Source organism: Eurosta solidaginis, chromosome 3 (genome assembly GCF_040869045.1).
Source record: "Eurosta solidaginis isolate ZX-2024a chromosome 3, ASM4086904v1, whole genome shotgun sequence".
Taxonomy (NCBI): domain Eukaryota; kingdom Metazoa; phylum Arthropoda; class Insecta; order Diptera; family Tephritidae; genus Eurosta; species Eurosta solidaginis.
In genome coordinates, this window is record NC_090321.1 from 175,335,779 (window position 1) to 175,361,981 (window position 26,203).

The following is a 26,203-nucleotide window of genomic DNA, read 5'->3' on the forward strand; positions in this document are numbered from 1 at the left end:
TGATTCAGCCCACCTAGCCACAGTATCCAGGTAGCCCTGCAGAACATCGCGCATGGTGCCCAGAAATTTGCCTCTGACTAGGATAGCGAGGTCATCTGCATAGGCAACCACCCGACAACCATTGGCTTCCAGCTCCACAAGAAGCTCGTTGACTACCACAACCCAGAGGAGAGGAGATAGGACACCCCCCTGTGGCGTACCCCTGCACACCTTCCTCTTAATTATGGCCCCTCCCCACTCCGCTGCGACAATTCTGCCGCATAGAAGTTTGCTAATAAATTCAACCAGAGCTGCCTCGACTCCTAAACCCACCAGAGCTCTTTCGATTGCCCTCGGTAAGACATTGTTAAAAGCCCCTCGAAGTCTAGAAAGGCACCCAGAGCATACTCTTTGTGTTCTAGGGACCCCTCTATTTGCTTTACAATGGAATGGAGAGCTGTTTCCGTCGGTCTGCCCTTGCAGTACGTATGCTGTGAAGCCGACAGTAACCCCCGAGGTATCATTTCCCGTAGGTACAGTTCAATCAACCGCTCAAATGTCTTAAGAAGAAACGACGAGAGACTGATTGGCCTGAAATCATTAGGTGATACATGAAAGCTTCTGCCGGCCTTCGGAATGAAAATAACCCTAACCGTGTGCAAAGACTTTGGGATATAGTTAAGGCTGAGGCAGTTCGTATAGATGGTGGCCAACCAGCGGCAGGAAATCCCCAAAGACTTTTGAAGTTGCGTAGGAATGATTCCATCCGGGCCCGGAGGCTTATAGGGCTTGAACGACCCTATAGCCCAGGTTATTTGACTTTCCCGTATTGGAATGGCAGGCACTTCTGCATGGCCAACGACCGCCGACCATGCAGGCGAAGATCCCTGCGCAACTGGGACATCGGGAAAATGATTGTCCAGTAAAAGCTTTAGGGACTCCTCGCTACTCATCGATCAGTCCCCACCATCATCTCGCAGATACCCCAGAGGAGCGGGATTCCTAGAGAGTATTTTTCTAAGCCTCGCGGATTCATTGCAGCCTTCTACGTTTTCGCAGAAGCTTCGCCATTCATCTCGCTTGGCTATCCTTATTTCATATTTATAAATCCCCACACTCACCTTATAGAGCTCCCAGTCCGAGAGTAATTTACTCCTCCTGGCTCTGTTGAAGAGCCGCCGACTGGACGCTCTTAGGTCGTCAAGAGAATCCGACCACCAGGGCGGCTTGCCCTCCCCCCTGTAAATTTTCAATGGGCAGGACAGCTGAAAGGCGCTATTGCCTGCCAAGGTGAAGTTTTCCACCAGAACGTCTATCTCAGATTCGGACAGGTCCAACCTAACGGTAGGCGCCGCAGGCAATAGCTCTCCCAGCTTCCTACAAGTCCCAGTTAGTACTTTTAGGATTCCTAAAAGATATTTTACCGGGACGTTCTTCGTTCACCGAGAACTGAATATATCGGTGATCAGAGAAGGAGTGCTCGTTGAGAACCCTCCAGCCAGATATCCGACCTTCCAGTTCTCTACTAACCAGGGTGAGGTCCAGGACCTCCTCCCTTACCGCAGTAATAAAAGTCGGGTCATTCCCTCTATTACATATACAAAGTCCCTCATCTACAATAAAAGTAAATTAAGACTCACCTCTAGTGTTGGTATTCGAGCTTCCCCAGATGCTATGATGGGCATTAGCATAGGCACCGATGATCACGCCAACACCTCTCCGCCTTGCTTCAGCGGTGATTTCGCCCAGTATCGCAGGTGGTGGTCCCGCTACGTCCCCGTGGGGCATGTACGCTGAGACCACCCACATTTCATTACTTTCTCGCTCGAGGCAGACCGTGGTTACGTCAGCATTGCTGAAATTAGAGAGAATAAAAGCTTTAATCTCTTTTTTAACAAGCACACAGGATCTAGGCCTACTTGCCTCCCCATGCACCAAGGTGTTGAATTTTCCAGTCATTAATCCAGAAATCTTACTGCCGTTACTACTCAGCCACGGCTCCTGGACAAGGACTATATCCACTCCGCCTTTTTCAAGGCAGATCAACAAATAGAGTGCTGAAGATTGATTTGACGGATTTCCATCAAAACCGCTCTTCTTCCGCACCCCATCCTTGGCGGATTCGTGTTAGTCTTGTTCATTCTAAAAAGTCCCCCCGCAAGGCCGCTATCCGGAGCCGATTGTGTAGTCGCCCTTCAACGGTTTCGTGGTTATCTATGCTAAGCAGGGAGGCCACGCGAGGGTTGACGCATTCCCTTATGAGTAATGCGTTCAGAGCCAGACCGGACGCAAAGCGGGAAAATCTTCAACCGCACCTACACCACCAACTTAACGGCGACGGAGCCGGAACGTACCTTGAGGCCCGCCACGGTTTTAACGGGACGTGGGCAGGTGCAGCATTAGCCTACCAGCCGTTTCGATAGGGTTTTACCCCGACCTAATAAGGTGGCAGAATACCGCACCTACCAGCCCAAAGTCATCAATTCCTAAACATAGTCAAAATCAAAGTCCCTAACAATCCAGTTCGTCAAAGTTGTGTACCGATCTTGACCCTTAACAGGGTCCTCCCTCCCCTGAGCTCAGCACAATGACTCAGGGGTGTAGGTTTTATCGAGTTGTCCTCTCTAGATCCGCCATTATCAGTAGAAGCAGGGGCACCTCGTGCAGGACGTGATAACTAATCACGCGTGACATTCGTCACTATGGCCGGTCTAAGACTGATAACAGACCCTGATCCTGAGCCTGGAACCACTTATGATATCCAAGCCAAGTATCTTAGCCCCCACTCTGCTCTCTAAGTACACCGATTACTTTTAGGCATAAGTACTTTTTAAATTTTCTTTGTAATATAGTCTGTAAGGATTAAAATTCATAGATTTAAATAAATTAATAAAAGTGAGTTGACGCCTCGTTGTTGATGGATTCAATACCAACAAGCAAACTCATTTTTTGTGTAATAAACCAATAAAACTTTTATTGGCTCCTCTGTTTTTTGAAAGACTCTAGTTCAGAGGAGTGAAGACAGTATTTGGCGGTCTCCTACTTTTGGCTACTCAATGTGTCGCCCCTTTTTCTCATTCTATAGGGCGATGATATTAGCCTTTTGATTTACGATGCCATCAACCAGCCATATAGCAACAACACCTTTCCCATTAAAGAATCAAAGATTTCCGGTACAATCATCTTACATCTGCTCTTTTTAATGAAGAGACGTTGCTTACTTCTCTTTCGGCCACCATCTAAGGTACTACTGGGGTTGCTTAGATAGCCCACGAAACTGTGGCTGCCAAACAATTACATCCCACACACCCTCTAAAGTATATGTATCTACACCAACAATTTTTTAATTTGTTCACATAAATTGTTTTCTAATAAATACGGATTTCATTGCTCAGACTTTCAATTATCTTTATTTTAAATTTTTCCCAGATGATGAATCTTCACATGGCGTACATCTTACCAAAATGGGCAGTGATGATGTTCACCTCCATGTGCAGCATGATCACGGTACTGGAGGTCATTGGTGTGCAAAAATATTTTTCTTTTCACTTCTCGCGATTTTATTTGGGCTTGTGGGATTGATCATATTGGAGAATCGCGGCTTAGCTGATTGTAAGTATTTATTGACGGCCTCCGTGATCGCTTTTCCCTGTCCGCTGGTTCGAAGACGTCCTATCTCAGCAAACAGTTTCAGAGCTTTTATGGCCTTTTTCAAATGTGGCTTATCTCAGAAAATTCCCTATTTGTGGAAAAAATATAGTTCTAGTAAACATTTCCCATTTCATGGGAGGTCCATAAAACCAAATAATTAATACAAATTTCAGTTAGTGGAAAAGAGACCGATCTATTCGAAAAAAAAATCGTATATATGGCTCGATATCTGAGGGAAATGGCTAGGCAGAGGGAAGGTGAATAATGTAGAGTGAAATGACAGGACGGTCGATATCGAGGAGAGCGAGGAGAAAAGGTAAAGTGGCATCTGGATTTAGTAATGAAAATAAATTTTTAGATGAGACTTAAAAAAAGCGTTCCTTGGTCGTTTGCCGAGCTAAGTCGTTTTCCAACCGGTAGCGTATTGCTATCAGTTTTTCAGCTGTCTTATATAGTGTACACATATACATATGTTATATACATTGGCATTCGCGTACATATACTTTTATTTACCAATTTGTTCTTGTGTTATATTCAGTGGATACGCCACTATCCGAATCACGGTTCTCAAATTATTTTGATGGTTGGGTAGATGAAAGTCGTCGAAATCATGGCGATCACGATCCCGTACAAGCTTCAATAGAAGAGCACTCGGAAGAAGAAGACCACTCGGAATTGGATGAAGACGCAGATGAAGAGCGTGAAGATCATGAGGGTGAGGATGATGAAGATGACCATGACGAAGATCATAACGAAGATGACGAAGATGAGAATGCTACCGAGGATGAAGAGGACGAAGATGTGGATAATGAAAAAGCACAAAATGAAGATAATGATAATGACGAAGATGTAACAAAAGAGGCTACCTTAGACCAAACTTACGAAGAAGAAGACGACGATGATGAAAATGATGATGATGATAATAATAAAGAAGAGGCAGATGATGCTGATGTAACGCAAGAAGCAATAACAAAGGAGGATGATAATGATGCACATGATAATGACGACGAGGATGGTGACGACGATAATAATGAAGGAGACGAAGAAGAAGAGAATATTTCTTATGAAAAAACAGTTGAAGCAAGTGAAGAAATAAATGAGGTTGATGATAATGCAGCTGATGACAATGAAGGAGATGATAACGAAGAAGACGATAATGAGGTTGATGAAAATGTTAGCAATACAGATATTAATGGTAATGATGAAGATGATAACAATGATGATAATGACAGCGCAGAGCCGATTTATGAACGTTCAACACAACGAACAACAAAATATCAACAATTACACGGCAGTGATGATGATGACGTTGATGCGTTTGACGAGGTACTTGCGTGCTTTAAATATAAAAACCACAGCTTAGCTAATTTATCGATCTGCTTTTTGGTAGGAAGATGATGATGACGATGCATTCGATTCAATAGAGAATGTTGTAGATAATGACGCCGAAGAACTATTGTTGTTGCAAGAAAAAGCTCGGCAAGAAGCAGCAGAAGCAGCAAAAAATGAACCAGTGTCTTCGCAGAGAGATGATTTTGAGGAAACAGTAGAAGCAGTGCCATCATGGGCATCATCACGTGAGTAAAACATCTAAATATGTGTATAAATACTAAAACGAAGAAAAGGGAGAAGATACATAACTTATTTTTATTTCTACCCGTCTGAACACAACTTATTGGGGAGATCTTTATTTTAAGGACGTTCGAAATTTGTTATCCTAAATTTTGCAAGTCGCTCCGTTTTAAATATATCAAACAATTCAGTTTTGACTTTTTAGGGGCTGTTGAGAAATTATTAAACAATGAATTATATCCCAACCGTACGCAAAAATATTTGTTAGGAATAAGTATGCATTCCTAATAAATAGGCCTTACAATCCTCATACACATATCAACTAATTAGATCCAGTAGACATTTTAATCAAAATACGGCATCTATTCCATATTTTGAGCCTTGAGAACACTTTATTCACTATTAACAAGTAAATTAAATGCTTTCATTTCGAAAATGTCCCACTTGTGACACTTATATTTTAGATTAAAACAATAAAAGCATTTCAGAAAAATTAACCTTTTATATCTTTCATGAAAATGAAATGGAATATTAACTTCGTAACGACTCTCAAAATTGTAAGTCCTTAATGGAAAATAGATAGATCCACCAATAAGTATACCGAAATGATCAGGATGCTGAGTTGATTTAGCCATGTCCGTCTGTCCGTCTGTCTGTTTGTATGTAAACTAGTCCCTAAATTTTTGAGATATCTTGAAAAAATTTGGTGAGCGGGTATATTTAGCTGCCCGATTAGACATTTGTCGGAACCAGCCGAATCCGACCACTATAGCATATATCCCCCATACAACCGATTTTTCGGAAAATATTATTTTTGTCACATCTTTCCTAATTTATCAGATTGAATCTTCAAACTTCACCGTATGCTTTCGTATATTGAACATATGGCTGACTAAAAAATGGATGAGATCGGCTAGCATATATCTCCCACCCGATTGTTCAGATAAAAAACTTTTCGTAATTACTGCCCAATTTTAACAGCTAGACGCTTAAAATTTCACCGAATGCTTACGTACAGAGCATTCATTATTGTCTGCAAAAATCATAGTGATCGGTTATATACATATTATATACCCCATATAAACTGTCATTTCTGCCCTCTTTTTAACGGATAGAAGCTTCAAATTTCATCGAATACTTACGTTTAGCTATTTCATGCAGACCACAAAAGACGTGAAACCTTCCATCCTCACATAAACTACCTACCTATTTTTTATTGTATATTTATCTTAAAAATCGCTTAGGTGTGTGCATCTGTTCACTATATAGGTACAGCCGAAGACAGTCCCGTCCTTACTTGTTTACGGTACAAGCTACTTACATATGTACGGGAGAGTTTTCAAAATATATAACCTCACTAATGGATTGCATCTTTGTTTTGTCCCACCCGTGACAACTCAATGTCTCAACTTATCTATTAGAACCAGAAATCCCCAGCTGGCTTTATCAAAATGCTTCAACAAAGATGAAATATTGCGTACAATTGTCCCACCCATGATAATGGAACATCCCTTTAATTTGTTTCTGGTGTTGTAAGATTTTTTTCATCGTCGCCATTTTACCTAAGTCCGAAGCAACATGCTAGGTTAAAATTTTTAAAAGCTAGTTTCGCCAACCCTTTGTGCAGTCTTTTCTTTAAACTCTATAAAAAGTTTCAGTGAGGCTAGTTTAGAGTAGTCTGCGTGCTCTTGCATGGATACGCGCTATTACAAGTAAAACATGTCTAAAAGATAGTAACCCAGCGTTGCATTCGTTGTAAAGTCTTATACTTTATATTATTTCTATGGTATGATAAAAACATAGAACATATAAATTACGATGAATATAAGAGCTTGTGAATTCCATATACATATATAAATAAATTTCCAAAATTTGTCTGTATACTTCAGGAAATTAAGAGTGTGTTCCTAATTTCAGTCCCCATACAATTAATATTTAAATTAATTAAATCGATCAAACTTACCTATAAATAAAGAAATGCCTGGATGAAGGAGTTATGGCCTCCTAATTAATATTTCGAGAAATTAAACTTAATAGCTCTCAATTTTGTTCGCATACTTTCGAGCAGCCCGGTTCGTTGAGAAACGAGTACTCTCACATTCGCTCAGTGCTCATTACTCGAAAATTTTCGAGCTTGAATTTGATATACATAAATTAAGAATTTTAAGATAAATCATTTGGAAATTTTTGACAGAAACATACAATTTTTGAAGTCTAATTGTTTGTATACATAACGACTAACCTTGCAATATTAGCTGAACTGAAACATAAGTGTTTTACAAAAATTTTGTGGAGGTTTTACTTCTATGTTGCGCAGACTTCAAAGACCAGCAAAGAACATGATAATGCAATGAAATGAATGAGTTAAAAGATACGTTACGAAACCGAACAGGTATTTCGCCTGAAGGCTAAAAAAACACATACTTTTGGCGCACCAGAAGAGAAGTGATTTGCTACTTTTGCAGGAAAAAATATATTTAGGACCGCCAGCCCCCTGTCAGTGCGTCACGTGCAAGGGATGGTTGCATCGAGATGGGTGTTCTGTGCTCAGTTCCATCTACCCAGTGCAGTTACTGTCTCGGACGATGCCACTTTCCTAGATGCTGAGAACTCCGCAATGGTAATCCTGAAATCATAAACATTTACATCCCCCTTTTACCCACTGCTCCGGTGGCTACCGCCCTGACATAAGTGATCTACTCACTTCCAAAAATCACATAATTTTAGGCGGTTTAAATGATTATAACTACCTGTGGCATCCCAGAAACCTGGGCATCCCACATCTGATTGCACAGGCCCCAACCCCAGGGACATAAGAAGTAATCTCTGCAAGCATTATAAGGAAAGGCACCTGAGAACACAGCGGTTTGAAAAAAAAACACAAACAGGTCCTCAGTGATATCCACAAAGACGTCGGAATTCCATGCCAGGACTTATCCGGCGAACCCCGTCCTTAATGATAAATACCCAGAACAGAAGGGGTGGAACACCTGTTGAAACTGCAAATTTCCTTGAACACCCTTTAGAGGATATTGATGACAATTGTGAGTGGCGGAACCTATTGAATGGAGCGAAGCACTGCTACAACAACAACAACAACAACAACAACGGACCCGCGCCTATGGAAGGACTTCATTAACTGCGTTAGTTGGCAGCCGATGCTAACCGAAGCAACCGACCCCCTGCCCATTCTCCTCTCGCTCAAACGATAAGCCGATTTTATTAAATCTGAATACCGTAACCTTGGCGAGAGAACGTGGCATATTTCTGGATCTATACTCACTGTTATATTTCAAAATTGAGATGTTCCTTTTCTAAAAATGCTTATATTGTATGTGATGTCTGTAAGGTTTTTGCTACTCTTTACAACACATGTACATACATATTCACGCAGTTCACAAGAAAATAACTAAATAAATAACTACGGGAAGACTTCTTAAGATCAAAATAATCACATATGAATTTTAAAAATCGTTATAATAAAAACAATAACGACTGTTTTTAGAGGAACCATTAAAAAATAATGTACAGCCGTTGTAATTTTTTCTTTTAACTAGGTCTAAAAAAGCAATGTCGCACACAGTGGAAAGTACGCTTAAACAGTACCGGAACATTAACTCACCGCTCATAGCAAAAAATACAGAAATTCCAAAACCGACTGCATATCGTCGACCCCATGAAAGACTAACACGATTTATGTTCGCGTGGAAGACAAGCACAGTTAGTTATTTGAGCGGAAAACTAGCATGATTCACGAACAACTGAACTAGCGAAACGTGTTAGCCTTCCAAGGGACCGACGATATAGTTTTTTTTAAATTATATATATTGTCACGGATATTAGCATCACTAAGTTATCCCATCACTAAGGCGATGCTAAGGCCATGCCAATCAGTATTTACGTTAATAATCAAATCAAGTATACACATATATAAGGCAGCCCAGAGAGATGTCACACACAGATGCATTTACTTATATGCCTATGCGCGCGCGAGAGACTGTAAACTACAAACATTCACATCAATAATTCAATCTTTATGTATCTACATAAACGAATAAATAATTGCGTCTACACATATGTATGTACCATGTACGAATACGAGCAGCGGAGAGTCAATGCGCAACCACATGCATATATCTGAGAAGTTTGAGAGCTACTGGACTAGTAGATTCTGGAAGCGCCTAAAAGATGTATAAAATTGTGCAATTTTAGTTATAGCTGAGAAGTTTGAGAGCTCATGGACAATGCTAGTACATTCTGGAAAAATGCGAACGAGGAAACCAAAGGGTATAAAAGGCAACAGATGAAGAGGCGCTGTAATTCAGTTTGAGTTGAGCAATCAATCAGTTATTGATTAAGCACGCGATCTGGCGGCCAATAGTAGAGTTCAATTTGAGTTATCAATCAGTTTGGTTATTAAGCCAGCGAGTAGTTATTTATTCAACAGTTTAGTGATTCGAACTTAGCAGAGGATTGCAAATAAGAGGATTTGCAAGTAAAATTCGTTACAATTGGTGTCAGAAGAGGAATTGTTGAATAAATTCCAGAGGACAACAAGGACATGGCAAAGTTCAGTGAATTGAAGATCCAGCAACTGAAGAAGGAGTTGGAGAGCCGTGGATTGAATACAAGCGGCGTTAAACTTGAACTTCAGGCACGGCTACGAGAGGCAATGGAAGCAGAAGGAATTGATGTGGAAGAGCATGTCTTTCATCTTGATGGTGAGGAGACAAAAAAAATTGAAGAGAAAAACGAAACATCGCAGACGGTTACCAGTACAGACTTGAACATGATTTTAGCTGCAATATCTGCTCAAACATCGACAGTGTCATCTCAACTGGAAGAGCAGAAGACATATATGGCATCACAACTAGAATCGCAGGAGAACCGAATAACATCGAAGATTGAAGCACAGGAAACACAAATTTCTTCACAACTTGAAGAACAGAAGACGTATATGGTATCCCAACTGGAATCGCAGGAATCCCGTATAACATCACAATTGGAAGAACAGAAGACATATTTAGCATCTCAACTGGAAGCGCAAGAGGCACGTATATCTGAAATGTCGGCACAAATTTCGGAACAGGTATCATCGCAGCTCTTTGTGAAGAGCAGGATGCAAAAATTTTACAACTCGAGGACAAAATTGACGAAATAGAAGCGTTAAAAGGTCGTATGGAGCAGTTACAACTAAACCGCCCAGCTATTTCAGCGAGTAATCCAAAGGTAAAGACACCATCCTTTGACGGTTCTGTTCCTTTTCAGGTCTTTAAGCTACAGTTTGAGAAGACCGCAGCAGTGAACCAATGGAATGCTGAAGATAAAGTTGCAGCTCTGTTCGTGGCACTGAAAGGGCCTGCCGCGGAAATCTTACAGACCATCCCAGAGTACGAGCGGAACCACTACGAAACATTGATGAGCGCTTTAGAGAGACGTTACGGAAGCGAGCATAGGAAACAGATATTCCAAATTGAGTTGCAAAACCGCCAAAAAGCAAATGAGACATTGCAGGAGTTTGCTTCAGATATTGAAAGATTGGCTCATCTTGCAAATGCAGACGCACCCGTGGAATACACTGAAAGGGTAAAAATCCAGAGCTTCATAAATGGCATACGAGATGTGGAAACGAAGCGGGCTACATATGCGAATCCAAAACTAACGTTTGCTGAAACGGTATCGCATGCACTGACTCAGGAAACAGCCTCACTTTTGAGTAAGCCAGCGTACAAAGCTCATCGCGTGGAAGTGGAAAAGCCAGACTGGGTAGACGCAATTTTGGAAGCATTGAAGGGTACGCAGCAGAAGAATAATGTTGCAGTCAAATGCTTTAAGTGTGGAAAGCCAGGGCATATTGCGCGTTATTGCAACACCAACCCTAACAGTTCCAACAATGTGGGTGGTCGTAAACGCAGAGCAGAAGGAGATGAGCAAATCTCCAAGACAAATCAGTCGTTAAACTAAAGCGAGTCAGCAGCAAGGGGCGACAGCTGACTCCCTCAATTGAATGCCCCATAATCTCTATCTCACAAATTGGAAGAAGGTCGAGCAATCTTACTGTCGGAGGACATGTGGATGGAAAAGAACGTTTACTGACTGTATATACGGGTGCATCTCATTCCATCATTCGAGCGGATTTAGTCAACAAGAAGATAAGACCATTACATGGAGCAATATTGCGTACAGCTACTGGAGAAGACACCCAGGTAATTGGAGAAGTAGAATGTGAAGTAGCAATTGGGAAAGTCACGGTACTACACAATTTTATAGTGGCAGGTATTGTTGATGAAATCATAATTGGAGTGGACTTCTTAATCAACCAAGGCATCAAAATCGATATGCAAAGCAAGACGATGCGATATAAGAACATGGATGTGCCACTTTTTTCCGCTACGAGAGAGGCTACAGTAGTAAACGAGTGCTGGTGGAAGAGAGTCAGCAAATACCACCAAAATCAGAAGCAGTAATCTGGGCAAAGGTTGATGGAGATTGTGGGACAAACAAATTGTGGGTTGTCGAAGCAGCTAATAAATCAGCACTGAACATACTTGTAGGAAAAACCCTGGTTATGACAAAACAAGATGGACGTATTCCGGTAAGAGTACTAAATGAGTTCAAGTCACCATTCAATTTGACCAAAGGAGCTATTTTGGGAAGATGCCAAGAGGCCGAAGTAGTTATTAACTGTGAACAGCTCCAGGAACACGTTTCATCTAGTAATACTGATCTTTCAAATGATATCACGGTATGGACGCATGGGCTAGAGGAAGCCTTTCAGAGTAAGGCAAAACAACTGCTCCTAAAGTACGCGAACATATTTGACCAGGATGGTTCTAAACCAGGCCGCACCAACGTTGTGAAACATCAAATTGACACTGGAGATGCGAGGCCGATCCGTCAAGCTCCACGTAGTGTTCCACTGGCGAAGCGGGAAGTTGTGAGTCAAATCATTCAAGAAATGAGCGACAGCGGCGTCATCGAACCATCAGCTAGTCCATGGAGCTCACCGGTAGTACTTGTAAAGAAGAAGGATGGAAAAATGAGGTTTTGCGTGGACTACCGGAAGTTGAATGACGTTACGAAAAAAGATAGCTACCCGTTGCCAAGAATTGACGAAACTCTGGACTCGCTATCTGGTACGAAATGGTTTTCCACACTGGACTTGAAAAGCGGCTACTGGCAAGTTGAGGCGAAGGAGGAAGATAAAGAGAAAACAGCCTTCAGTGTCGGTGATGGTCTTTGGCAATTTACAGTAATGCCTTTTGGACTTTGTAATGCACCAGCTACTTTTGAGAGACTCATGGACCAGGTACTGAAACGACTACATTGGAAAACATGCTTGGTGTACCTGGACGACATCATCGTATTGGGCAAGAGTTTTGATGAACATCTTAAGAACTTGGAGGAAGTTTTCCAGAGAATAGCTGGCGCTGGTCTGAAGTTAAGTCCCAAAAAGTGTACGCTGTTTGAAAAGGATGTAAATTATTTGGGCCACAAGGTAACTACAGAAGGTGTCTGTACAGCGAATGAAAAGATAGAGGCAGTAAAGGATTGGCCAAGACCACAGAACCTACATGACTTGAGAAGTTTTCTTGGGCTGTGCACATATTACCGCCGATTTTTACCAATTTTTCCAGCGTAGCCCATAGCCTCCATGAGCTTACAAGAAAAAACAAAGCTTTTGAATGGAAGAAGGAGCAAGAAGTGGCTTTCCAAACATTGAAGGAGCGTTTATGCACTGCCCCAATGTTAGCATATCCGATTCCAGGAACAACATTTATTCTAGATACAGATGCGAGTGGATATGCTATAGGAGGCGTTTCATCACAACTGGTCGATGGACAGGAGAAGGTAGTTGCATATTACAGCCGTTCGATTGGAAAACCAGAGAGGAACTACTGTGTTACGCTGAGAGAGCTGTTGGCATTGGTAGAGTGCATTAAACATTTTCACAAATACCTCTACGGCCAGCGATTCCGTGTCAGGACAGATCACGCAGCGTTGAAATGGCTTCTGCAGTTCCGTAATCCGGAAGGACAATTGGCACGGTGGATCGAGCGACTACAAAGCTACGACTTTTCCATTGAGCATCGAAAAGGTAGTACCCATGGAAATGCTGATGCAATGTCACGAAGACCATGTAGTTTGGAATGCAAGCACTGTTCAAAAGCCGAGGCTAAAGAAAACATTATAGATGTCCGGCTAATGAATATAACATGTACAGATGAATGGGACAAGGAACAGCTAAGAAAGTGCCAGCTAGAAGATGCAGATCTGTCACGTGTTATGCAAGGGCTCGAACGAAATGAAAGACCAAACAGAGAAGAGATGTCAGCAGAGAGTCCCATTGCGAAGTCATATTGGGCACAGTGGAACAGTTTAGAATTGATATCCGGTTGCCTTCATCGAGTATGGGAGAGTGAGGATGGTAAATACAAGAATAAACTGATAGTTGTTCCCAGAAAGAGGATTCCTGACGTGCTCAGCGAGCTGCATAATGGTCCAAGCGGAGGTTATCTTGGAATCACGAAGACGCTCGAGAAGATTAAACAGAGATTCTATTGGGTTGGTTGCCGTCAGTCGGTCACTGAGTGGATTGCGAACTGCGAGGTTTGCAGCAGAGCGAAAGGGCCCAGAACACGAAGTCATGGCCAGATGAAGCAATATAACTCAGGTACGCCATTTGAAAGGATCGCCATGGATGTCGCAGGTCCATTTCCTACTAGCAACCGCGGAAACAAATACGTACTGGTGGTTATGGATTATTTCAGTAAATGGCCAGAGGTATACCCAATCCCAAACCAAAAAGCAGAAACAGTAGCAGAAGTGGTTAAAAACGAATGGGTTGCAAGGTATGGTGTACCAATGGAGTTATATTCTGACCAAGGCAGGAATTTCGAATCAGCTGTGTTCCAGGAAATGTGTAAGTCATTGGGCATTCGAAAAACACGGACAACTGTATTGCATCCTCAATCCGATGGTATGGTAGAACGATTCAATAGAACATTGGAGGAGCACTTAAGGAAAGTAGTAGACAAGTACCATAAAGAATGGGATACCCGCATACCATTATTCTTGATGGCTTACCGATCAGCAGTGCATGAGACAACGGGCCAAACCCCTGCAAAAGTAATTTTTGGCAATGACCTTAGACTGCCAGCTGATTTGAAGTTTGGGATAGATGCCAATGCGGAGAGAAATGTCAGGAAATCCACTAGTGATTTGGAAGAAGAGCTAAGAGAAATACATGATCTGATAAGGCAACGAACAAAGATTATGAGTGACAAGATGAAAGCCAGATATGATAAAGCAATTAATTCAGAAGGTTTTCAGGAAGGAGATTTGGTGCTGTTATACTACCCACAACGTAAAAAAGGTTTGTCCCCGAAATTGCAGTGTAATTGGGAAGGCCCATACAAAGTTGTAAAACGGATCAACGATGTAGTGTACCGCATACAAACCATCGGTAAACCACGAACCAAAATGAAAGTGGTCCATTTGGAAAGGCTGGCAACGTTTAGATCGAGAGGTTTGTCTGATCGGGACGAACAGACTTAGGTGGAGGGCAGTGTCACGGATATTAGCATCACTAAGTTATCCCATCACTAAGGCGATGCTAAGGCCATGCCAAGCAGTATTTACGTTAATAATCAAATCAAGTATACACATATATAAGGCAGCCCAGAGAGATGTCACACACAGATGCATTTACTTATACGCCTATGTGCGCGCGAGAGACTGTAAACTACAAACATTCACATCAATAATTCAATCTTTATGTATCTACATAAACGAATAAATAATTGCGTCTACACATATGTACCATGTACGAATACGAGCAGCGGAGAGTCAATGCGCAAACACATGCATATATCTGAGAAGTTTGAGAGCTACTGGACTAGTAGATTCTGGAAGCGCCTAAAAGATGTATAAAATTGTGCAATTTTAGTTATAGCTGAGAAGTTTGAGAGCTCATGGACAATGCTAGTACATTCTGAAAAAATGCGAACGAGGAAACCAAAGGGTATAAAAGGCAACAGATGAAGAGGCGCTGTAATTCAGTTTGAGTTGAGAAATCAATCAGTTATTGGTAAAGCACGCGATCTGGCGGCCAATAGTAGAGTTCAATTTGAGTTATCAATCAGTTTGGTTATTAAGCCAGCGAGTAGCAAAGTATAAGTGTCATTGTGAAGTACTTTAATAAAGGCCATTTTTACATTATTCAATATTGGAGTTATTTATTCAACAGTTTAGTGATTCGAACTTAGCAGAGGATTGCAAATAAGAGGATTTGCAAGTAAAATTCGTTACAATATATATGTATATAGACTTATAACATACGTCGAGTTCAGAGCGAAAACAAATTGATTGAGTTATATATAGGTTTGCAGCTTTGAAATTTATTGCTAAGTACCGTCAAGCAAGTTATTAGGGATTTCGTTTTCGTTCTGAGCTCTGCATTTTAAAATGCACATGTACAAGAAAGTGCAAATACTTACCTTTTACACTTGTTCTCACCCAATGATGCTGTGTTGCATTCATATTATGTTTTCATCATCCTTCATTTATTATTAATTACGTTTTTAAGGTCGGTTTTTGTTTTCAAATAAGTTTTCAATTTGCGCTTTAGCCTTTATAAGATCAAGTTCTGCTGGTAGAAACTGTTATTTATACTGCAGATCTTTTATAGCTATAATTGATTCCATTTTGTGTCATGGTTCTCCTTAATTCGCGTTCGACCAAATTTACTCTTAATGTAAATTTTCGGATATAGATGAATTCATAAATATAAACTACTCAGAAAGGACATGTTTTAACCATTTATACACCGAAAGAAATTCAGGTAGTAAAATCAACAAATCAATTTTGTTGATCTTGAATTAACAGACATTCGGTAAAATTGATCGCATTATGGTTAATTATGACTATCATGCCACTATTATTCTGATGTTGTCTGAAATTTTTTATTTTAACAAATTATATAAAATAAATTAATAATAAAAAACTAAGCCAAAATAAAAATTTATATTTAAATATAATATTAAAAAACTTATAAAAATAATTAATAGTTTTTATTTTGAATAATAAAAATGGTTAATTTAAAATATAAAATTAAAAACTATGAAAATAATTAGTAATTCTTAAATTTTGTATTTAAAAAAATAAAAAAATTTATCTATTGATAAATAATTTATAGAAGTACTTTACTACCTGCATATATATATATATAAATTTATGGATAAATTTTTGCGGGCAGTAAAGTACTTTATACATTATTTATCAATAGATAAATTAATTTCTATTTTTTTAGATACAAAATTTAAGAATTACTAATTAATTTCATAGTTTTTAATCTCATATTTTAAATTAATCATATTTATTATTCAAAATTTAAAATTATTAATTATTTTTATAATTTATATATGTACATATATATACATATGTAAATATGTATATATGTATATAAATAAAATTTATTAATAATTTAGCCCCTAATTAATTTATTATCATAAATTTGAAATTAAAATTTCCTTTTGACCTAATGAAAACAGACCATAAGGATGGCATTAATAACACTAGCTTACAGCCAAAATTCAACCAGAGACGCTATTATGAAATCACCCCCTGATTTCGAAAATCAAGGTTATTTTTAATTCTATGGTAACGTTTTTGAGATATTTACGAATTACCGTTAATTCAAAAAAAAAAAAAAAAAAATTGGGTCCACTTAATCAAATATATCTCAAGAACGAATTGAGAAATTCCAAAACGGTTTGAAGTTTATAAAAGGTAATAAAATTTGCATACAACACTTTTTTCTAGGCCCTGTATATTCAAAGATAACGAACAATCATTACGGTTTTTTCCATTTTTTTTGTAAAAAATATAAAAAAATTTTAATTTGGAAGGATCTCGAAAACTTTTTATTTTTTTGCAGATTTGTTTTTTTCTCTCTAAGCTCTGTTTTATTACAAAAAAAATAAGCTTTCATTCAACAAAATCGATGGACTAGTACAAAAGTTATAAGCATTCATGTAAATATTCCCATTTAATACTTAAGTACCCTACTGGTACATATGTGTTAGTATTCGTATATCAGTTAGTTAGCTTATTTTTTTGTAATAAAACAGAGTTTAGAGAGAAAAAAACAAATCTGCAAAAAAATAAAAAGTTTTCGAGATCCTTCCTCGCAAAGTACAAATTTTTTTATAATTTTACAAAAAAAATGGAAAAAATCCGTAATGATTGTTCGTTATCTTTGAATCTACAGGGCCCTTTTAAAGACTTCAACCCGTTTTGGAATTGCCCTATTCATTCTTGAGATATATATGATTAAGTGAACCCAATTTTTATTTTTTTTTTGAGATATCGGTAATTCGTAAATATCTCAAAAACGTTACCATAGAATTAAAATAACCTTGATTTTCGAAATCAGGGGGTGATTTTACATAGGAATTTCATAATGGCGTCTCTGGTGCAGAAAAAAAATTGGAATTTGTGATCCAGTGTAATTGTTTGTTAACAAGGCATAGCTAGTGATAGAACGATACGAGTACTGAGTGAGTAGTATCGATACTTTTTCGAAAAATACTCGAGTATTTTCTATTACATTACATTACATTAAGAACACATCTTGAGCAATAACTAAGATCTTCGGCGATGTGGTAAAACTCCACATTGTACTTAAGCCGACTGTTTGAAAATGGTGGAGTGGGAGTCTATTTCTGCCCATTGTGGTTAAAGAAAAGTATGTGTTTATTGTCCCGAATCCCTTACTCTAACCAAATTATGAAAAGCTGCTAACTCCATAAAATATCAATACATTTTAAATTGTCATGCAATAGAGCTTTTCGTTCTACTGTAACATTTTTATACTCAGTTGAGCAGACCTCACAGAGTATATTAACTTTGATTGGATAACGGTTGGTTGTACAGGTATAAAGAAATCGAGATAGATATAGACTTCCATATATCAAAATCATCAGTATCGAAAAAAAATTTGATTGAGCCATGTCCGTCCGTCCGTCCTTCCGTCTGTCCGTTAACACGATAACTTGCGTAAATTTTGAGGTATCTTGATGAAATTTGGTATGTAGGTTCCTGGGCACTCATCTCAGATCGCTATTTAAAATGAACGATATCGGACTATAACCACGCCCACTTTATCGATATCGAAAATTTCGAAAAACCGAAAAAGTGCGATAATTCATTACGAAAGACGAATAAAGCGATGAAACTTGGTAGGTGGATTGACCTTGTGACGCAGAATAGAAAATTAGTAAAATTTTGGACAACGGGCGTGGCACCGCCCACTTTTCAAAGAAGGTAATTTAAAAGTTATGCAAGCTGTAATTTGGCAGTCGTTGAAGATATCACGATGAAATTTGGCAGGAACGTTACTCCTATTACTATATGTATGCTTAATAAAAATTAGCAAAATCGGAGAACGACCACGCCCATTTAAAAAAATTTGTTTAAGTCAAATTTTAACAAAAAATTTAATATCTTTACAGTGTATAAGTAAATTATGTCAACATTCGACTCCAGTAATGATATGGTGCAATGAAATACAAAAATAAAAGGAAATTTCAAAATGGGCGTGGCTCCGCCCATTTTCATTTAATTTGTCTAGAATACTTTTAATGCCATAAGTCGAACAAACATTTACCAATCCTTGTAAAATTTGGTAGGGACATAGATTCTATGACGATAACTGTTTTCTATGAAAAAGGGCGAAATCGGTTGAAGCCACGCCCAGTTTTTATATACAGTCGACCGTCTGTCCTTGCGCTCGGCCGTTAACACAAAAACTTGAGCAAAAACCGATATATCTTTACTAAACTCAATTCACGTACTTATCTGAACTCACTTTGTATTGGTGTAAAAAATGGCCGAAATCCGACTACGACCACGACCACTTTTTCGATATCGAAAGTTACGAAAAATTAAAAAAATGCCATAGTTCTATACCAAATATGAAAAAAGGGATGAAACATGGTAATTGGATTGGTTTATTGACGCAAAATATAACTTTAGAAAAAAACTTTGCAAAATGGGTGCGACTCCTACCATATTAAGTAGAAGAAAATGAAAAAGTTCTGCAGGGCGAAATCAAAATCCCTTGGAATCTTGGCAGGAATACTGTTCGTAGTATTACATATATAAATAAATTAGCGGTACCCGACAGATGATGTTCTGGGTCACCCTGGTCCACATATCTCGAAAATGCCTTCACAACTACCACCAATCCCTTTTAAAATACTCATTAACACCTTTCATTTGATACCCATATCGTACAAACAAATTCTAGAGTCACGCCTTGTCCACCTTTATGGGATATCTCGAAAAGGCGTCCCACCTATAGAACTAAGGCCACTCCCTTTTGAAATACTCATTAACACCTTTCGTTGTATACCCATATTGTATAAACGCATTATATAGTCACCCCTGGTCCACCTTTATGGCGATATCTCGAAAAGGCGTCCACCTGTAGAACTAAGGCCCACTCCCTTTTAAAATACTCATTAACAATTTTCATTTGATACCCATATCGTACAAACAAATTCTAGAGTCGCCCCTGATCCACCTTTATGGCGATATCTCGAAAAGGCGTCCACCTATAGAACTAAGGCCCACTTCCTTTTAAAATACTCATTAACACTTTTCATTTGATACCCATATCGTACAAACAAATTCTAGATTCTTCCCTGGTCCACCTTTATGGCTATATCTGGAAAAGGCGTCTACCTGTAGAACTAAGGCCCACTCCCTTTTAAAATACTCATTAACACTTTTCATTTGATACCCATATCGTACAAACAAATTCTTGAGTCAGCCATGGCCACCTTTATGGCGATATCGCTAAATGGCGTCCACCCATAGAACTATGGCCTACTCTCTCTTAAAATACTTTTTAATAACTTCCATTTGTTACACATGTCATACAAACACATTCCAGGGTTACCCTAGGTTCATTTTCCTACATGGTGATTTTCCCTTATTTTGTCTCCATAGCTCTCAGCTGAGTATGTAATGTTCGGTTACACCCGAACTTCCTCACTTGTTGTAGATAGAGTTAGCAGTTTTACGGCATCGTTGACGATATATTCTTATTGAAAACGGAAGAAATTAGATGATATCCACGCCTATATTCAAAAATGGGATAAAATTAAAGAAAAAAAAAACTTTTTTAAAAATAAGCTTTTATTATTGGTTAATAAAATTAACTAAAAAGTAAAAAATAAAATTAAAGAAAAAAACTTTTTTAAAAATAAACTTTTATTATTGGTTAATAAAATTAACTAAAAAGTAAAAAATAAAATTAAAGAAAAAAAACTTTTTTAAAAATAAACTTTTATTGATGTATATTGGAACGATTTTCCGTCATCCCTTGTCAAATTTGGTTTTGAGACAAACCGGTTTCGGCGTTGTGCCATCGTCAGTGTCGATTTTCGTTCTGATCTGTTGTTGTCGTTTGTCCTGTATTTATAGTTCGTAGGTATATGAGCAGGTATTGTCAAATTGATGCTTGTGTATATTTAGTTATTTGTATGTGCTGTGTGTTCATTTAGAACCGAGGGTGGTTTACTAATCGATTTGTGTGGCTGACTGGGGTAGGTAGAAATCTGTGATTTTTAGTCGTTTGACCTTCTTTGTCGGTTTTTTGTTTTGGTATGTTAATTGTTTTGTGTTTGTCTGCTGTACCTGTGTGATTAAGTTGTTTCCTGTAAACAAGTTTTAAAGGCTCAGATATTGTGTCAGAAATTGTGTTTATCTGTTCGTTTATTATTCTACCGTCGAATGTTTTCTGTTTGTAGATTTCCATGTTTTCGAGTACGTTGAGACGTCGGCCCTTTTCCTGTATGTGAAGAACCCTAACTGTTTTATTGATGTTTGCTGGGGAACATTCATTCTCGACCATGTGATTCGCGAAGTTAGACTCGGGTATAATGTTTGGATTCCGTATTTTTTTGTTGTAATCTCTAATATGTTCTCTGAACCTTGTTCTTATTTGCCGTCCTGTTTGTCCTATGTAACTATGCTGGCATCCGCAGGTGAGCTTGTATACGCCGTGGCTGCTAAACCGATCCTCTGAGTTAATGTTAGTTCTTAGTTTTCGCCCTATTTTGTTCGGTGTTTTGAATGCTGTGCTAATGTTGTATTTTTTAAAGAAGTTTGCCAATTTATATGTTGCTTTTCCAGTATATGTCATAGTCGTCCAGCTATTATTTTCCTTTTCATTATTTCTTTTTGGTTCTCCATTTGTCCTTCTGAGCTTATCTACTAGTGCTTTTTTATATCCGTTGTTCGCAGCGATATTATATATGACCTCAAGTTCTCTCTTATATGCCTCTTGTGTAAGCGGTGTTCTTTCAAGTCTATGTACCAAGTGCCTTAATGCTGCATTTTTATGCTGTTGAGGGTGATTTGAGGTATTGTGTATTATTGTATCGGTGGCCGTTGACTTTCTATATATGTCATAGTTAAACCTTTTGGCTTCTTTATCAATATTTATCGTGAGGTCTAGATAGTTGATTCCTCCGTCTTTTTCGGTTTCCATTGTAAATTTTATATTTCCGTGCTGCTTGTTGAGGTACTCTAGTACAAGCTCTTCGTTATTAGTAGTTAAAACGCATATTATGTCATCCACGTATCTAGCATAAAATGACACGCCTAATTTGGACTTCAGCTCCTGTATGTACTTTTCTTCCAGATTTTGCATGAAAACTTCCATAAGAATTGCTGATGTGGGGCTTCCCATTCCAAGACCGTTTGTTTGTCTATATATTTTATTGTTGAATTGAAAATAGTTTTGACGTAAAGTGGTTCTTAGCGTATTTGTGATTTGCATACTTTTCACTTTGTTTTTTGTGTTATGAACTATTGTTGAGCTAACTATGTCCAAAGTCTCCGATAGTGGTATAGATGGGTATAAATCTTTTATGTCAAAAGATACCAATTTGCTGTTTCTTGGTAGCTCTACGGTCTCGAGTCTCTCTATTAGTTCTGTTGTGTTAGCTATTGCATATTCGTTCCTTAGCTCCAGAGTATCTATCAATATCGTTTTTAAATATTTGGACAGTTTGTAACATGGTGCCGATTTGAAATTAATGATGGGCCTCATTGGCGTGTCCGGCTTGTGGATTTTTGGTAGCGCAACCAGTGGAGGAGCCGAAGGGTTCATTTGGACCAATCTATGTGCCATGTTAGAATCTACTATATTGGTTGCATTCTTTATAGCAACTTTGATTTGTTTTTGGTATTCATCTGTGGGATCCTCTCTCATTCTACGACATTTCATTTCCTCTATGAGATCCTCTTTTATTATTGGTTAATAAAATTAACTAAAAAGTAAAAAATAAATTGACTGTAAAGAAATATAACACTTTATAAGTTCATTGTAACCTTTAGCGACAATTAGGCTTATTGGTCTGCGACAAACAAGTTCCATATTTTACATAATTGTATATTTTTAACATTAAAACTTTACACCTAAATTATTAAATCTTACAGTTTATATCACAGTCCTAATTATTCTAATAAAAGTGTGTTACATTGTGATAGCAAGAAAAGGATGTCCTAAATGTTCTTCATTATACCATCAAAATTTAACAAGCTTTTATTAGAACAATTAGGACTGTGGTATAAACTGTAAGATTTAATAATTTAGGTGTAAAGTTGTAATGTTAAAAATATATAATTATGTACAATATGGAATTTTTTTCCGCAGACGAAGAAGCCTAATTATCGTTAAAGGTTACAATGAACTTATAAAGTGTAATATTTCTCTACAGTCAATTTATTTTTTACTTTTTAGTTAATTTTATTAACCAATAATAAAAGCTTATTTTTAAGAAAGTTTTTTTTCTTTAATTTTATTTTTTACTTTTTAGTTCGTTGTATTAACAAGTAATAAAAGCGTGTTCTTAGAAACAGCTTTTTTCTTAAATTTAATTTAAATATTAATTTTTTTTTAATTTTTAGTAGGGTAAAATATTGTTTAAATTAGTTATGTAATCTTTACTTACTTATTTGTAACGTTTCTCATCCTATCCATTTCTTTCTTCGAAGTCAACTTTGAACAGTCAAGTTCTTCGATTCGAAGACCTGCTCAAGACCTAACTCTGCTTAAAGCCACATAAGCTTGACCAGCAGCAAATCATTTGCAGTCTAGATAAATAACAGCATGATCTATAGTAGTTCCCTGCATTTTGTGCAAAGTTGAAGCCCACGACAAGACAATCGGCAGCATTCTTCTTTCAGCTGTGCCGTGATTAAATTTAGAGGGAAATTGAACTGATTTAGGCTGTATTATGTGAACCATATAATTTCAGTGATGTGACCTATTTCTCCATTTACAAGTCCCTTAGCAACGTCAACGTTAGATCTCAACATAATTTTAGCACCAACAAATATTTCTAGTTCCTGTTTTGTTAATGTCTGAGTGTATTATATTATTAACATCAATCTGATGTTGTTGTTGTTGTTGTTGTAGCAGTGTTTCGCCCCATCCAATAGGTGCGACCAAGGACGCAACAAATTACATGGGGTTACACTGAAATGACAGCCCTTGCTCGCGAAAAATCCCGAGTCGCTCCATTGTTTTTTGTTCCATCAATTAATTGATCTTGCTAATAATCAGCTATCAGCTGAGTGAAAGAAATTGTGCTTTTGAAGCGATACGTTGAGCCAACTGTCAACAACCAATCGATAAAAACGTTGAGTGAATAGAGCGGACAATTTTTATGCTCACTAATATGTCGTAAAGTTGCAACTGTGCGTTCCAAGAAGTTACCACTAATCAACTTCGCCAACAGTTGTGCTTTTGGAATGTGCCCCATGCTTTGTTCACCTCATTCAAATGAATTTGTATATATGCGCATACACATGTTCGCGTGTTCTTGCAACAACAAAACGTTAAATACATACATACATACATATGAATATACAGATTTTCGAGAAAACATATCGTATGTGTTTGCCAAAAGTGGCTTCACTTCGGATATCAGCATCTTCGGTTGTCAGATCTTTCGCATTCAACGCTAACGCGGTGTCATTATGAAAAAAACTCTACCAAATTACTGATACGAATCGCTACGTTTAAATAACCCTGACTGAGTATGAGTACACGATTTTTTATATCATGATGCGAATATATTGGTGCATATTCATAATGGAAATAAAATGTAACTAAGTTAGTTGAATCATTTTTGCACATATAAAATTGTGTCAAACAGTGCTAACTAACTTAAAATCATATTGTAACGATTTTACTGCAATTCCCCTTATTTGCAATCTTCTGCCCACGTTCGTATCGCTAAACTGTTGAATAAATAACTCCAATATTGAATAATGGAAAAATGGCCTTTATTAAAGTACTTCACAATAACATTTATACTTTGCAACGAATAGCTTGCTTAATAACCAAACTGATTGATAGCTCAAATGAAACTGATTTCTCGCCTCTACTGTCGCGCCTTTTATACTTTTTGATTACTCATTGCGTACTTGTAGGCTTTTCCATTCCAGAACTTACTAGTTAGTTATCAGCTACAAAATCGCCACTCACAACTACGTTTATAACTTCTCATTTGAGTAATACTTGCACAAATTATTACCCTCTCTTGTGAGCAATTCAGATAAGATATATGCATGTGTTTGTGCATTGCTTCTCCGCTGCTCGTATACGTACATATGTGTAGACGCAATTATTGATTCGTTTATGTGGATACATAATGATTGATCTATGGATGTGCATGATATCACTGTTTAGCATCGGCTTAGAGATGGCAGTACCCCTTAGTGTTGCTAATATTGTAACACTGCCCTCCACTTAAGTCTGATCGTCTCGATTAGACAAATCTCTCGATCTAAACGCTGCTAGCCTCTCCAATTGAACCACTTTCATTTTGGTTCGTGGTTTGCCAATGGTTTGTAAGCGGTACACTACAACACTACGTGGACCTTGACGGATCGGCCTCGCATCTCCAGTGTCAATTTGATGTTTCACAACGTTGGTGCGGCTTCGTTTGGAACCATCCTGGTCAAATATGTTCGCGTACTTTAGGAGCAGTTGTTTTGCCATACTCTGATATGCTTCTTCTAGCCCCTGCGTCCATGCTGTGATGTGTTTTGAAAGATCAGTATTACTAGCTGAAACGTGTTCCTGGAGCTGTTCACAGTTAATAACTACTTCAGCCTCTTGGCATCTTCCCAAAATAGCTCCTTTAGTCAGTTTGAGTGGTGACTTGAACTCATTGAGTACTCTTACCGGAATACGTCCATCTTGTTTTGTCATAGCCAGGGTTTTTCCTGCAAGTATGTTCAGTGCTGATTTGTTTGCTGCTTCGACAACCCACAATTTCTTTGTCTCACAATCTCCATCAACCTTTGCCCAGATGACTGCTTCGGATGTTGGTGGTATTTGCTGACTCTCTTCCACCAGCACTCGTTTACTGCTGTAGCCTCTCTCGTAGCCGAAATTAAGTGGTACATCCATGTTTTTATATCGCATCGTCTTGCTTTGCATGTCGATCTTGATGGCCTGGTCGATTAAAAAGTCCAATCCAATTATGATTTAATCAACAATCTCTGCCACTATAAAATTGTGTACTACCGTGACGTTCCCAATTCCGACTTCACAAGATACTTCTCCTAGAACCGTGCTGTCTTCTCCAGTGGCTGTACGCAATATTGCTCCATGCAATGGTCTTATCTTCTTGTTGACTAAATCCCCCGAATGATGGAATGAGATGCACCCGTATCTACAGTCAGTAAACGTTCCTTTCCATCCACATGTCCTCCGACAGTAAGATTGCTTGACCTTCTTCCAATTTGTGAGATAGAGATTATGGGGCATTCAATTGAGGGAGCCAGCTGTTGCCCCTTGCTGCTGACTCGCTTTAGTTTAACGATTGATTGGTCTTGGAGATCTGATCATCTCCTTCAGCTCTGCGTTTACGACCACCCACATTGTTGGAACTGTTAGGATTGGTGTTGC

The 26,203-nt window shown here is 38.4% G+C and overlaps 1 protein-coding gene across 6 annotated transcripts in view; it reads left to right on the forward strand.

Annotated features, from left to right (window-relative positions):
* Positions 1-26,203, forward strand: part of Asph (Aspartyl beta-hydroxylase) — a 108,889-nt gene that overhangs the window by 50,536 nt on the left and 32,150 nt on the right. For all 6 annotated transcript variants that reach the window (XM_067773951.1, XM_067773946.1, XM_067773948.1 and 3 more), the window contains 3 exons: positions 3,409-3,591; positions 4,169-4,956; positions 5,021-5,207. In XM_067773951.1, the coding sequence (XP_067630052.1) occupies positions 3,409-3,591; positions 4,169-4,956; positions 5,021-5,207 (1,158 nt within the window). The remainder of the gene's footprint in view (positions 1-3,408; positions 3,592-4,168; positions 4,957-5,020; positions 5,208-26,203) is intronic.